Genomic DNA, 12,896 nt, shown 5'->3' on the forward strand with positions numbered 1-12,896 from the left:
CTGTAAACCGCTTAGAGAGGGTTGAAAGCCCTATGGAGCGGTATATAAGTCTAACTGCTATTGCTATTGCGTCAACATTATATGAGAGATACCACAAACAAGAAGGTGCAAAGATTTCTTCATATGGATTCGTTCAAAAAGATGGTTGGAGAATTGGATCCATAAATGGCAGCAGATATAAGACTGTTCTGTTATTGGAGAGATACAGGTTGATAGATGGAAGAGTATAATTCAAAATTAGCTAAACTTAGTTAAATCCATTGGTAATAGGTATAGTTAAATAAAAATTGATAACGATAGTAATGTGTTCTGTCCCCCCTTCTCTGCTCGTTAACAAACGGCAGGCAAACAAACTTAAAAGGAACTTTCTTTATCAGTTCTCGGCTCCGACTGGCTTCGAGCCCAAAAATAACATAAATACAGTCTCTGACCAGATAACAGAATACAAAACAAATCTCTCTTACGGCAACACAAGTTGAACAAAACAAAAGCAAAGCACTTCTTCCAAAGTCTCTATGAATCAGGGTTACAGAAATCAAAGCACTTCTGCAAGTGTATCTTCTTGAATCAGGGTTACACAAAACAAAGCACTTTTCCAAGTGTATCTTACATAAACCACGATTGATAATCCATCAATGTTGAACGAACCAAGGAACGTTGACTCCTGCAACTAGGGTGCACCATCCGTCCTATTATCCCCAGAATATCCCCTAACGAGCCCCAGCTGCATAATTAAGCTTGCATCCCAAAAAGACTCACAGAAGACTGCTGCTGAATCACAACACTACCACCCACCACAGGGCCCTTTCCCCGGGTTCCGATGGTCTGGATGCAGTGGGAATGACGTGTCCACAAGATGACCCTCACCCATTTCCCGTGGTGCCTTTTTCATGAGTCCCAAAACTCTGGAGGCATACCCCGTCCAGGGTCATCTACCCTCCGCAAGGCCGACCCACCAGCCCCCCTACCGTCGGAGGTTGATGGCACCTCTACCAGCTTTGGCCGAGCCTTAACACCCTGTCCAGGGTCCTCCACCCTCTGCAAGGCCGACCCACCAACCTCCCTACCGTCAGAGGTTGACGGTGGCAAACGCGGCAAACATGACCAGACTCCCATCATATTTATCTGGCATGGCTACTGGGCACTTCCTCCTTGGCTGGGGGGGCGGGGAGCTGCAGCTTTCTGCAACTGTTGAATTTGGTCCGACAACATTGCGATTTGTTGTTCCATTAGTCTATTTTCAGCCATTAATTGTTCCATAATTACGGAAATGAAGGCTTGTCAGGCAGGAGTCAATCTGTTCTGTCCCCCCTTCTCTGCTCGTTAACAAACGGCAGGCAAACAAACTTAAAAGGAACTTTCTTTATCAGTTCTCGGCTCCGACTGGCTTCGAGCCCAAAAATAACATAAATACAGTCTCTGACCAGATAACAGAATACAAAACAAATCTCTCTTACGGCAACACAAGTTGAACAAAACAAAAGCAAAGCACTTCTTCCAAAGTCTCTACAAATCAGGGTTACAGAAAACAAAGCACTTTTCCAAGTGTATCTTACATAAACCACGATTGATGATCCATCAATATTGAACAAACCAAGGAACGTTGACTCCTGCAACTAGGGTGTGGCACCATCCGTCCTTTTATCCCCAGAATATCTCCTAACAAGCCCCAGCTGCATAATTAAGCTTGCATCCCAAAAAGACTCACAGAAGACTGCTGCTGAGTCACAGCAGTAATGTATACAATGTTGAGCTGTTATGATAAGTAATAATTGGATATGAGAAGGGAAGGTTAGAAATATTTTTGGACTATATATAAAGATTATTAATAACAATAATAATTATCATAAAAAACAAAACTATATGCAGTTAAATTTTAACTAATAGGGGGAAAATGCTGTGATATAGGATATAGTTAAATTAAGAAAGGATAATTATAATAAATTATATACATGGAGGATTAGAAAACTTTGGTATTAAATATTATGGATGTTTAGCTAAAACAGGATATGAGGACTTAATGTTAATGGAGGATTTTATAAATAAGTAAATGAAATGCCAGCATGTGGTTATGGATTGAAGTTTTGGTATAGTTAAGGATGAAGGATGTTTAAATAACTGCAGTCAAATAAAAGTGGAGGTATGATGATGTTAATATAGTAAATATTTGAGTTAAGATATTTGAATTAATATGAATTATATTTGATGATGGTGGAAGAGATGCACAAAAGCTTTTTGTAACCAGCTGATATACTTTTTACAATATATGCTTGTTTTGAAAATAAATAAATATATAAAAAAATTATTTAAAAAAAAACACCTTTAATGGCACAGGACCCTGATGCTCATATTTAACATTTTCCTTTCTTGAATTGAAATTGTCTGAATATAACCAGAGTGTCAGAAACACTAGTAAGAGAAACAGACTGAAGCTGATATAAGTTCTGGCAATACAAAAAAGAGCTTTTCTCACAAAGTAGGCACAGATATCAAACTTCTACCCTTTCCTTGGGAAATCAAATGAATTTTTTTCTGCCCAGCAATGTTGTGCTTTTGCCCACTAACTTCAGAGGGAATGCAACAACCCTGATATATGATCTACCTGAAATTCTGATCTTCTAAGAATGAATATCCTGCCTTTAGAAAACAAATGATGGGCATAAAGATCCAATATAATTTGTATATTCTGTTAGACATAATTCCTTTTCTATAACAGTGTTAGAAACTTAGATTAGGATGTTGTAGGTTATTGTCCTGAGCAATAAATCTGTTATTAGCTACTTTATTATCCTAGTAGCAGGAATTGTGGTGGTGCTGTGGTTGGAAAGCAGTATTACAGACTGATTCTGCCCACTGCCAGGAGTTCAGTCCTAATAGGCTCAAAGTTGACTCAGCCTTCCATGCTTCCATGGTAAAATGAGGAGGTAAAATTGTTAGGGGTAATATGCTGACTCTCTAAACAGCTTTGAGAGGGCTGTAAAGCACTATGAAGTGGTATAAGTCTAAGGCAGTGTTTTTCAACCTTTTTTGTGCAAAGGCACACTTTTTTCATGAAAAAAATCACGAGGCACACCACCATTAGAAAATGTTAAAAAAATTTAACTCTGTGCCTATATTGACTATATATAAAGTAATTTTCCCATGGCACACCTTACACTATGTCACGGCACACTAGTGTGCCGCGGCACAGTGGTTGAAAAACACTGGTCTAAGGGCTACTGCTATGTACCACTTATCTTGGCTCCAAATCTCACTGATTCTTGGTAAGTTATTGCTTTCTTATGGCCTCAGGTTTTCAATAGGAACAGTATCCTTACCACTACCATCACCACCAGTAACCAATTAATGCTTGTAAACATTGAATTAAAAACATTAACTTTGGGGGGGAGGGATACCATGATTTTTAAAAAATGCATCAAGCAAATAATCGTTAGAAACATTCGAAATGTTGATACCTGCTATTGTCTGTGCCACCGGTTCAGTGACTGCGCTGGGAGCAGTGCTCGGCTGCTGCTGGCTAGAACTAACCTCTGGCTCCGTGCTAACAGAAGGAGACAATGCTACATCGTTGGAAGCTTGATTTGGGCCAGGCTGGAGATCTTCTGAGGCCGACAGCTCTTCTTGCCCAGGAAACTGCAAGGCTGATAAAGGAATGCTGATAGGTTTGCCAGAATTAGAAGTGCTGGCAGGCACCTGGAGGGCCACCTGAGGATTTACAGTCGGGATGTTACCAGGCCTTCTGCTTGAGGAAGGCAGATTGAGTTTGGGAGGTTTCTGGGTCACTGGCCTCGATGTAACATGTGAAGAGGCTGAAACATTCTGTAAATCCAAGTCAGCACTGAAGGAAGGAGATGAGTGAGAACTTAGCTTAGATGCCACAGGATAGGAGGTTCCACCTTTAGGTTTTGACATGTGTGTCAAGGACAATGCAGGGCCATCAATGCCACCAGTGATTTCGGCATTCGCCACGATATAATAATCCTCGGGGAGTTCTTGCTTTATTTTTTTAGCTAAAACATCACTGCTGCTTCCATCAATGACCTCAGACTGAGAGTCCAAATGTAGCGAAGAAGATGGGCCAGACCTTTTAAGGGAATTTATCTGAGATCTTTGACGATGAGGTTCAAAATCGCTATCTTCATCGGTCACCGAGGACTCACAGACCATGTCAAAAAGATTAGATTCATCTTCGTATTCCTCCACTGTTTCATCCAATTCGGAAGGCTCACTGCAGTAGGAGAAATCGCAGGAATCTCTGGTTCTGTTACAGTCCAACTTTGCTTTTCCTGACCTCCCTGGATAGCGTTCCACCGGGCTAACTTGGGGGTCTGAAGGCATGCCGATTATGCTGGGACTATCCGAGTTGAAACTTCTGTTATCCTGGAAACAAACTCTTTCCTGTGAGCCAGCCCTACAAGTAGCTGTCAGTGGCCAGTGATAGGCATGGCCTGCACTACAGCCCCACATAGCTGTCAGGTTGCCATGGGAACCCTCTGAAAGGAGGTGTTTTAAATTTGGAATGAGGCTGCAAATGGTACCATGACTGTGGGCCCAACTGACCAGCTTGGAAAGGTTTTCGGAAGATGTATGGAGGCAGTCTTCCATGGTGCATCACTTAATAACTTTGTTCCTTGAAAAGGGAAAAAAAGTGCATTAGAACCAAAGTCTGTACTTGAACTAGAATATATATTCCACAAAATACGGTAGTCCTTGACTTACAACAGTTAATTTAGTGACTGTTCAAAGTTACAAAGGAGCTGAAAAAGGTACTTATGACCATTTGTCACACTTACGATCATTGCAATCTCCTCATGATCAAAATTCAGGCACTTGGCAACTGACTCATTTTTCTGACGGCTGCTGTATCCCGGGGTCATGCGACCACTTTCGTCAACTTCTGAAAAATAAACTCAATAGGGGAGCCAGATTCACTTAACAACTGTGTTACTACCTTAACAACTGTAGTGATTCAGTTAACAAATGTGGCAAGAAAGGTTGTAAAATGGGGCAAAACTCACTTAACAAATGTTTCACTTAGCAAAAGAAATTTTGGGCTCAATTGTGGTCGTAAGGACTACCTATATGAATAATTTCATCAATGGAAGATATTTCCCTACTGATTGTGAGGTGAGAGATCCACCTCTAGGCCACTGCACCACTCCAATGATAGCATTCTTATGTGACATATATACATATACATATATACATATATACATATATACATGCACATACATATACATATACATACACACACACACACACGTCACATAAGATTGCTATCATTGGAGTGGTGCAGTGGCCTAGAGGTGGATTTCTCACCTCACAATCAGAAGGCTGTGGGTTCAATCGTAGTAGCGGCAGATATTTCTCTCTGGGAACAATGGGAAAATATCTACAGCGAACTCCGCATTGGCGACAGGAAGGGCATCTGGCCACTAAACACTCAGCTCCATTCAGTTGCCCCAACTTCACCCTGATGCAAGGGATTACAGGGTCATTAAATGTCCCTCCAAAAATGCTACCATTAGTTCTTTTGAAGGGGGAAGAACTATTGTATGTCTAGGAACTTAGCTTTTTTATGTCTGAAAAAAACAAAATGAATGAATAATCAAAATAATAATCACCTATATGGAGGGATAATGTAGAAAAGTCACCCTAATAATAATCACCTATATGGGACTTCCTGGGGGCGTGGCCTGTTGCCGAGGAGGGCTCCACCGAGCTCCTCAGAGATCTGGTCTGTATATCTAAATAAGATCATAGATAGCACCCCTTTTTGGCTAAGAAAGGGGCAGGGAGTAGCTCTGTAGGCTAGGGTCTATTCGTAAGCCACAGCCTTTTTCTTTTTTTGGCTGTGGATAGAGATTAGATCCAGCCGGAGCGGAGCTTTTATCTCCAGCCAGTTCTTCTCAGCTGCCCTTTTTTTTTTGGCAGCCCCAGACAGGCTAGCCCCCCCCAGGACAAAACAAAGTTTTTTTTCAAGCTAGAATCGATACGGGCGGGTCCCACCCCTGTGAGATTTATGTTTTTATTACTATCTTAAATACCAGCACCATTTGTCTTAGAGACTTCTTTGTCTAAATGGATTTCAAAATGGCGATTTCTCTCCGTGGATGATTGATAGTGGATATACTTAGCCGGTTTTACCTTCCTGCAGACCGCTCCTTAACAAAATAAACTCTTCTTCTTTGGAAACAGAGGGGAGTAAAGCGCTGCTTACTTGTGTATTTATTATGGCACCCAGGTCAAAGAAGCGCCTTGCTACAAATGTGTCTAAAGAATTCAAAGAATTTTTACTGGAACCACAGCCTTTGTCTCCTATGCCTTCTACTGGAGAACTTTTAACACAGGAATATTTCTTTAAAATGTTTAATGATTTTAAACAAGAAATTAAGGAATTTGTATTGGAACTATATGATGATTTAAAGTCTAAAGTTAATCAAATGAAGGCGAACACGTTTGCAGCCGTGTCTGCCCTGTCAGATTATTCTGCTGAAATAGAGAACAAATTGGAAAGTTTGGAGAAGGCTAATTTTAATTTGACTACCAATATTCAAATTTTACAACAAAAAATTAGAGACACTGAACAACAGCTTATGATGATAAATTTTAATAGGAAGGCATTTGCAATAAGAGTCAGAGGATTCCGTGAAAAGGAGCAAGAGAATCTGAAACAGACCTTTGCTGAAGCCTTCAGCCATGCGGTGGGAAGACCGGGACTTAATTTTGATTGGCAGATTCGGAAAATCTATCGCCAGAACTCATTGATAGCGGAACAGCGACAGCTCCCGAGGGACATAATTATACATTTCTCTACAAAAGAAGCTAGAAACGCGATTGTGCAAAAGTTTTATAACAACAGTCTCCGAGTTGATGACCAGGTCCTGATTGTCTTCAAAGATATACCTTTCCAGATGTTGAAAGCAAGAAGGGACTACACCTTTTTAACTAAAGAGCTTAGGAGTCAACAGATTCGATACAGATGGGAGGCCCCTGCCGGCATCACGGTTACATTTGAGAATCAAAGATTTCGTCTTAACTCTGTTTCGGAGGCTCAAGATTTCTACTGCAGGACTTTGAAGGCGGGACTTCCTGACTCACTTGGAAGAGAGGAGAGACAAGCGGAAGGAGAAGGCAAACGGCAAGCCATGTGGCTGCAAGATGGAGGGGGTAGCCTTTCCTCCCTCAGAGAAGCAGAAAAACGGAGATCGAGAATTTAGACATTTCAAAATATTCGCCAAAGTTAAGGACTGAATGGGGGTTTGAGACCTCTCTCCGGTAGAAAAAGCGGACTAATTCTTATCAGAAGGGAAAGCTGGGTGAAACTACTTTGAGCTAGATTTTAAATTAACGTTAGCATAAATTTGATAGTGGTAAACATTAGACAAGCAAGGGATGAGGGTAAAATATATGTGGAATGATTTACGTTGTTTAAAGCTTATTAGAACAGAAAGCCGGTTGGGAATATCTTAAGATAGGTGTAAAAAGAATGCGGAATGATTTATGTTGTTTAAACTTTGTTAGAAGGGACTATTTTAAAACAGAAGGTTAACTGACTCTTGCTGAAAGTATTATTTGAATATGTGGAATGATCCATGCTATTTAACTTTTATTAGAAGGGAAAGTTGGTTGAAATTGCTTTGAGTTAGATTTCAAACAAATGTTAGCATAAATTTGATAGTGGTAAATATCAGACAAGTAAGGGATGAGGGTAAAATGCATGTGGAATGAACTACGTTATTTAAATCCTATTAGAAGAGAAAGTCGGTTGGAATTATCTTAAGATAGAAGTTGATTTCTGTGTAAAGTAATATTTGATCTATGCTGCTTAACTTTACTAAGAAGGGGAAGCTTGGCTAGATTATTTTGAATTACTGTTTGAAAAGGAGGTTAAGAAAGATCATTTACGTTGTTTAAATTTTACTAGAAGGGAAAGCTTGATTACTCTTCTGCAAAGCAATTTGAATATGTGGCATGAACCACGTTGCTTAAATTTTATCGGAAGGGATCATAAGGTTTAGGAAGAGGAACGGGAGAGTCTACAGAAGGTTGGGGTAAATAGCAAAGAAGTAAGAGACGAGAATAAAATATAGATAGAATGATTTATACTATTTAAGCATAGATAAAGATGGGGGGCTGAGATCAACACAAAGAGTGGTTTCTTTTTTTTTCTTTTTTTCTTTTCTCTTTTCTCTTCTCTCTTCTTTTTTTCTGTTTTTATTTTTTTTGACATATTACTTTTATTTTTTTAATCCATATGTATACAAGATATTTTAGACAGAAGGTAGTGCCAGGTGTGGGCCCTGGGAAGTCGGGAGGATTAGGGATGGGGATTTGTGGGGGGGGGGGTGTTAACATAGTCTTAATAAGAACAAGAATGTATTTATATACGGTGGTTCTTTTTTTTCTTTTATTTTTTTTTCCTTGGTTCATTTTACTTTTATCAGATCAAACAACACTCGAATAAAGGCATACACCAAGGAGGGAGGTAGAGGGAAAGAAGAGGGAGGAGTAAGGAAGGAGTAAGGGGAATGTAAGGAGGGTGTGTGGGGAGTAAGGGGAGAAGGAAGGCTTGAGGGGAAAGGGAATTAGGAGGGGAGTGTTAGAGGGAGAAAGGAAAGTTGGAGGGGGTAGATGGGGTGTATGGAGGATGGAAGGGTTAGGTGGGGTTGTGAATGATGAGTTGTGTTTCCTTTTTTTGTTCGTTTTATCTCCTTTTTTTTTCTTTTCTTATAGTAAATACCCTGTATATAAGTGATTGCAAATGGAATGTGAAAAATGAATAAAATATATTTAAAAAAATAATAATAATAATCACCTATATGGAGGGATAATGTAGAAAAAATACCCTAATAATAATCATATACAGTATATGGAGAGAAAGTGTGTAGAAAAAGCACCCAAATATCTGCCAGACTAGTCTTTTCCATGCCATAACTGAGATGGATATCTAATTAGTGGAGACAAGTTATTCTTTATAGCGGCACCTCAATTGTTGGTCATTCTGCCTTAGGACAGTAAGCCAGAGCTTTCTCTAATAGTTTTAAGAATTTCTGAGGGCTTAACTGTATTATAACTGACTAGCAACTGTTTCTGGAGGAAAGAAATGAACTTCAAATGAAGTCACATTCTCAGTGACTTCAGGAAATGTTTTTCTGCTCCACGTCCATGTTTCTATTTCATGTCTCCTTAAGCATTCCTATCTATTTCACATAGCCTGTTTTACTATCTTGAAAGCTAAGCCCAGCATATCATTGGAAGTTTTAAAGAAATAGAAATGCCCTTTGAGTCAATGTTTACTATTTCAGAGCTATTCTCATCCCAGATGTTGTAACAGCAAAAAGGTTATATTCTCTTCCCTTAAAAATCAAAAGGTTACTAGTTCAAAATTTAGCAGAATTTTTTTTATGATTCTGGTTATTATTTTTCTTTCTAGAGTTTCAAATGTTCTCTGGCCTTTAAAAAAATAAGTCCAGTAGTGCAATATTAAATCTTTTCCCAGTCAGGTACCAAATAAACTCAGTAACATATGGGCTATTTGTTTGCTAGGAATGAATTCCTATTGTGTCAGATGACCAGAAAAATATATTATTATTATTATTATTTATTATTATTATTATTATTATTATACAATTGTATCACAGCGGCCAGTTGTTTCGCCAGATATGGCATTGGTTACTAGTCGGGCCCCACCCAGGGGCCTAGGACGTCGTAACATATTTTCGTAATATGCGTGCAGATCCAAGCAGTGCGGCTTTTTGCATTTGACTGATGGTGATTTTGTCAATTTTTAACTGTTTTAAATGTAATTCCAGTGCTTTTGGAATAGCACCCAGTGTGCCAATTACCACTGGAATTATCACTGCTGGTTTGTGCCATAGTCGTTGAATTTCGATTTTTAAGTCCTGGTATCTTGTGATTTTTTCATGTTCCTTCTCGGCGACCCTGCTATCACCTGGTATTGCGATGTCTATGATTGTGACCTTATTTTTCTCAACCAGTGTGATATCTGGTGTATTATGCGCCAGTATTTTGTCTGCTTGTATACGGAAATCCCACAAGATCTTGACCATCTGATTTCCGGTGACTTTTTCAGGCTGATGTTCCCACCAGTTTGTTGCTGTTTTAATATTATAATTTTTGCACAAATTCCAATGGATCATTTGTGCTACTGAATTGTGCCGCAATTTATAATCAGTCTGCGCAATTTTTTTACAGCAGCTGAGTATGTGATCAACAGTTTCATCAGCTTCTTTGCAAAGTCTGCATTTGGCATCATCAGAGGATTTTTCGATTTTGGCCTTAATGGCATTTGTGCGGATAGCTTGTTCTTGCGCAGCCAGGATTAGTGACTCTGTTTCTTTCTTTAATGTACTTGTTGTTAACCATAACCAAGTTTGTTCACTGTCTACTTTATCTTTTACTTTTTCAGAAATTGGCCATGTAGTGCTTTGTTCTGCCAACTCTCCATTCTTGATTTTATCGCATCTTTTCTGTATTCTTGTTTCGTCTGTTGGGCCTTCAGTAGATTTTTGTTCTTTACTTCGATTAATAGATGTTCTTGACTTTCTTTTAAATAATCAGCCAGTGCATGTTTTTCTTCTTCAACTGTTTGCTTCACTTGTAATAATCCTCTGCCGCCTGATATAGTCTATCAGTATCACCACGTGGATGTAAACTGTAGTGCGTTGTCATTAGTTTCCTGGTTTTTCGGTCCAAAATGTCCAGATCAGCTTGTGTCCAGTTAACTATACCAGCTGTGTATCTTATAACTGGTATTGCCCAGGTATTTATGGCCTTGATTGTATTTCCACCATTCAATTTAGATTTCAAAATTTTCCTAACTCTGTTGGTGTACTCTCCCCTGACAATAGTTTTTACTTCTCCATGCTTGATATTATCCAACTGCAGAATGCCTAAGTATTTGTAGGCTTCATTTTTGTTGCATTTAATTAGTTGGGCATTTCAATTCCCTCACCTGCAGTGATTTTGCCTCTTTTTATGGATACAGTGGCGCATTTTTCCATGCAAAACTGCATTGAAATATTGGTGCTGAATATTCGGACTGTGTTTGTCAATGATTGGATTTCTATTTCTGACTTTCCACAGAGTTTCAAATCATCCATATATAGTAAATGCGAAATTTTTTCAGCTTCTTTGGCTGTTTGGTAGCCTAATTTCATTTTTTTTAAGATTACTGATAGTGGGATCATTGTGATGATGAAGAGAAGAGGTGAAAGTGAATCACCCTGGAAAATTCCTCACTTGATATTAACCATTCCGTAGATCTCATTCCCTACCGCCAACTCAGTTCTCCATTGTTTCATCGCCTTTTCAGTAAAGGATGTAATATTTTTGCTAATGCCAGTTGTTTCTAAGCATTTTATGATCCAACTATGTGGCAGTGAGTCAAATGCCTTTTTGTAATCAATCCAGACCATATTCAAGTTTGTTTTTCTGTTCTTACAATTTTCTAATATCATTTTATCAATTAGGAGCTGATCTTTTTTTATTATTATTATTATTATTATTATTATTATTATTATTATTATCATCATTATCATTATTAAACAAATTAGTTGCCCATCTATCAAACAAACTGGTGAACAAAGAAAAGAAAAAGAAAAACCTAATTCACTAAAAACTAAAAGAAAACTTATAAACAAATCAGAATAACAATCAGTCAAACACATCCAGACCCACGTCAGGGCCCTATTAACATACTGGCCCCAAAGCATGAAGGAATAATCAGATCTTCATGGCCTTCTGAAAAGCCAAAATGGCAAGGGCTGTCTGTATCTCAGGGATAGACTATTCCACAAGACAAATGTCATGACAGATAAGGCATTATTTTTAGGGCCAATAGAGCCAAGGGCACACTCACTCTATCTAATCTGGTGTGACATTCAGAAACCATTGGTGAAAGGTGACCTACCCCACAAGTAATCCTGTTTGTAGGGCTTTAAAAATAAGAAACGGTACCTTGAATTTCATTTTAGAACCTACCAAGAGCCAGTTCAATTCACATAACTGTGATATCATGTGGGCATACAGTAAAGCAAGAGTGAGGAACTATGGTCCTTTTATTAATGGTGGACTTCAACTCCCAGAATTCCTGACCCATTCATACTTGCTTAGGAATTCTGAGGGCTGAAGTCTACAAGTCATAAAGGGAGTATAGTTCCCCACCTCTACAGTAAAGCATCCAATAGTGCACATGATATTATATTCTGGATCAAATAAAGCTTCTAAATGCCCTGCTAAGCAGGCACATTGCACATTAGCAATAGTTTGGTCAGGAAGTGAGGCATGAGTAGTAGTAAGCAGTTCCTCCTGATACTGGAATGAGTGCAACTATTGTACAAGATTTAATTGTGCAAAGGTCTTCATGGGTACAGTACCTACCATCTGCTTCTTGAGCAGGAGCCATGAGTACAAAAGGACTTCAATACTACACAATAATAGTACCTGGGAGAGAGTTCCTCCATCCAGAGTTAATACTTACTAGATTCAGGGGGTGTAAGAGACGGTGCCTATGGAAGGGGAGCTGGGGTGGCAGACTATAGTGAAAAGGCAGATTCCCAGGAAGGAAGAAGCAAATTCCAGAAAAGAGAAGGAATACAAGGCAGCAGAGCCCAGATTGGATAGGAGACAGAGGAAAAGAGCAAGAATAGCCATTCCCTAGAATCTCCCAGAGTATATTTCTTAGGCTGGGAATAATACGGGTTCATCCTGGCAAGATTCTATCTGCTATGGGTAAACAAATAAAGAACTGAATTCTGAATGAATTGTTACATGTTGTTCTTGGGCCTAGCCTTGTGGGGGACCCTAAAACCTGGAACTATGAGTCTTTTCAGAGCTAAGCCCTACCCAGACCCACATAGCCTCCGAGCACT

The 12,896-nt window shown here is 39.2% G+C and overlaps 1 protein-coding gene across 1 annotated transcript in view; it reads right to left on the reverse strand.

The window, feature by feature from the left end:
• The window catches only part of KIAA1958 (KIAA1958 ortholog), a 37,004-nt gene extending 32,399 nt beyond the window's left edge, over positions 1 to 4,605 (reverse strand). The window contains exon 1 of the mRNA XM_032214310.1: positions 3,456 to 4,605. Coding sequence (XP_032070201.1) covers positions 3,456 to 4,605 — 1,150 coding nt within the window. The remainder of the gene's footprint in view (positions 1 to 3,455) is intronic.
• Between the last annotated feature and the right edge of the window lie 8,291 nt (positions 4,606 to 12,896).

This window comes from Thamnophis elegans, chromosome 3 (genome assembly GCF_009769535.1).
Source record: "Thamnophis elegans isolate rThaEle1 chromosome 3, rThaEle1.pri, whole genome shotgun sequence".
NCBI classification, from domain to species: Eukaryota; Metazoa; Chordata; class Lepidosauria; order Squamata; family Colubridae; genus Thamnophis; species Thamnophis elegans.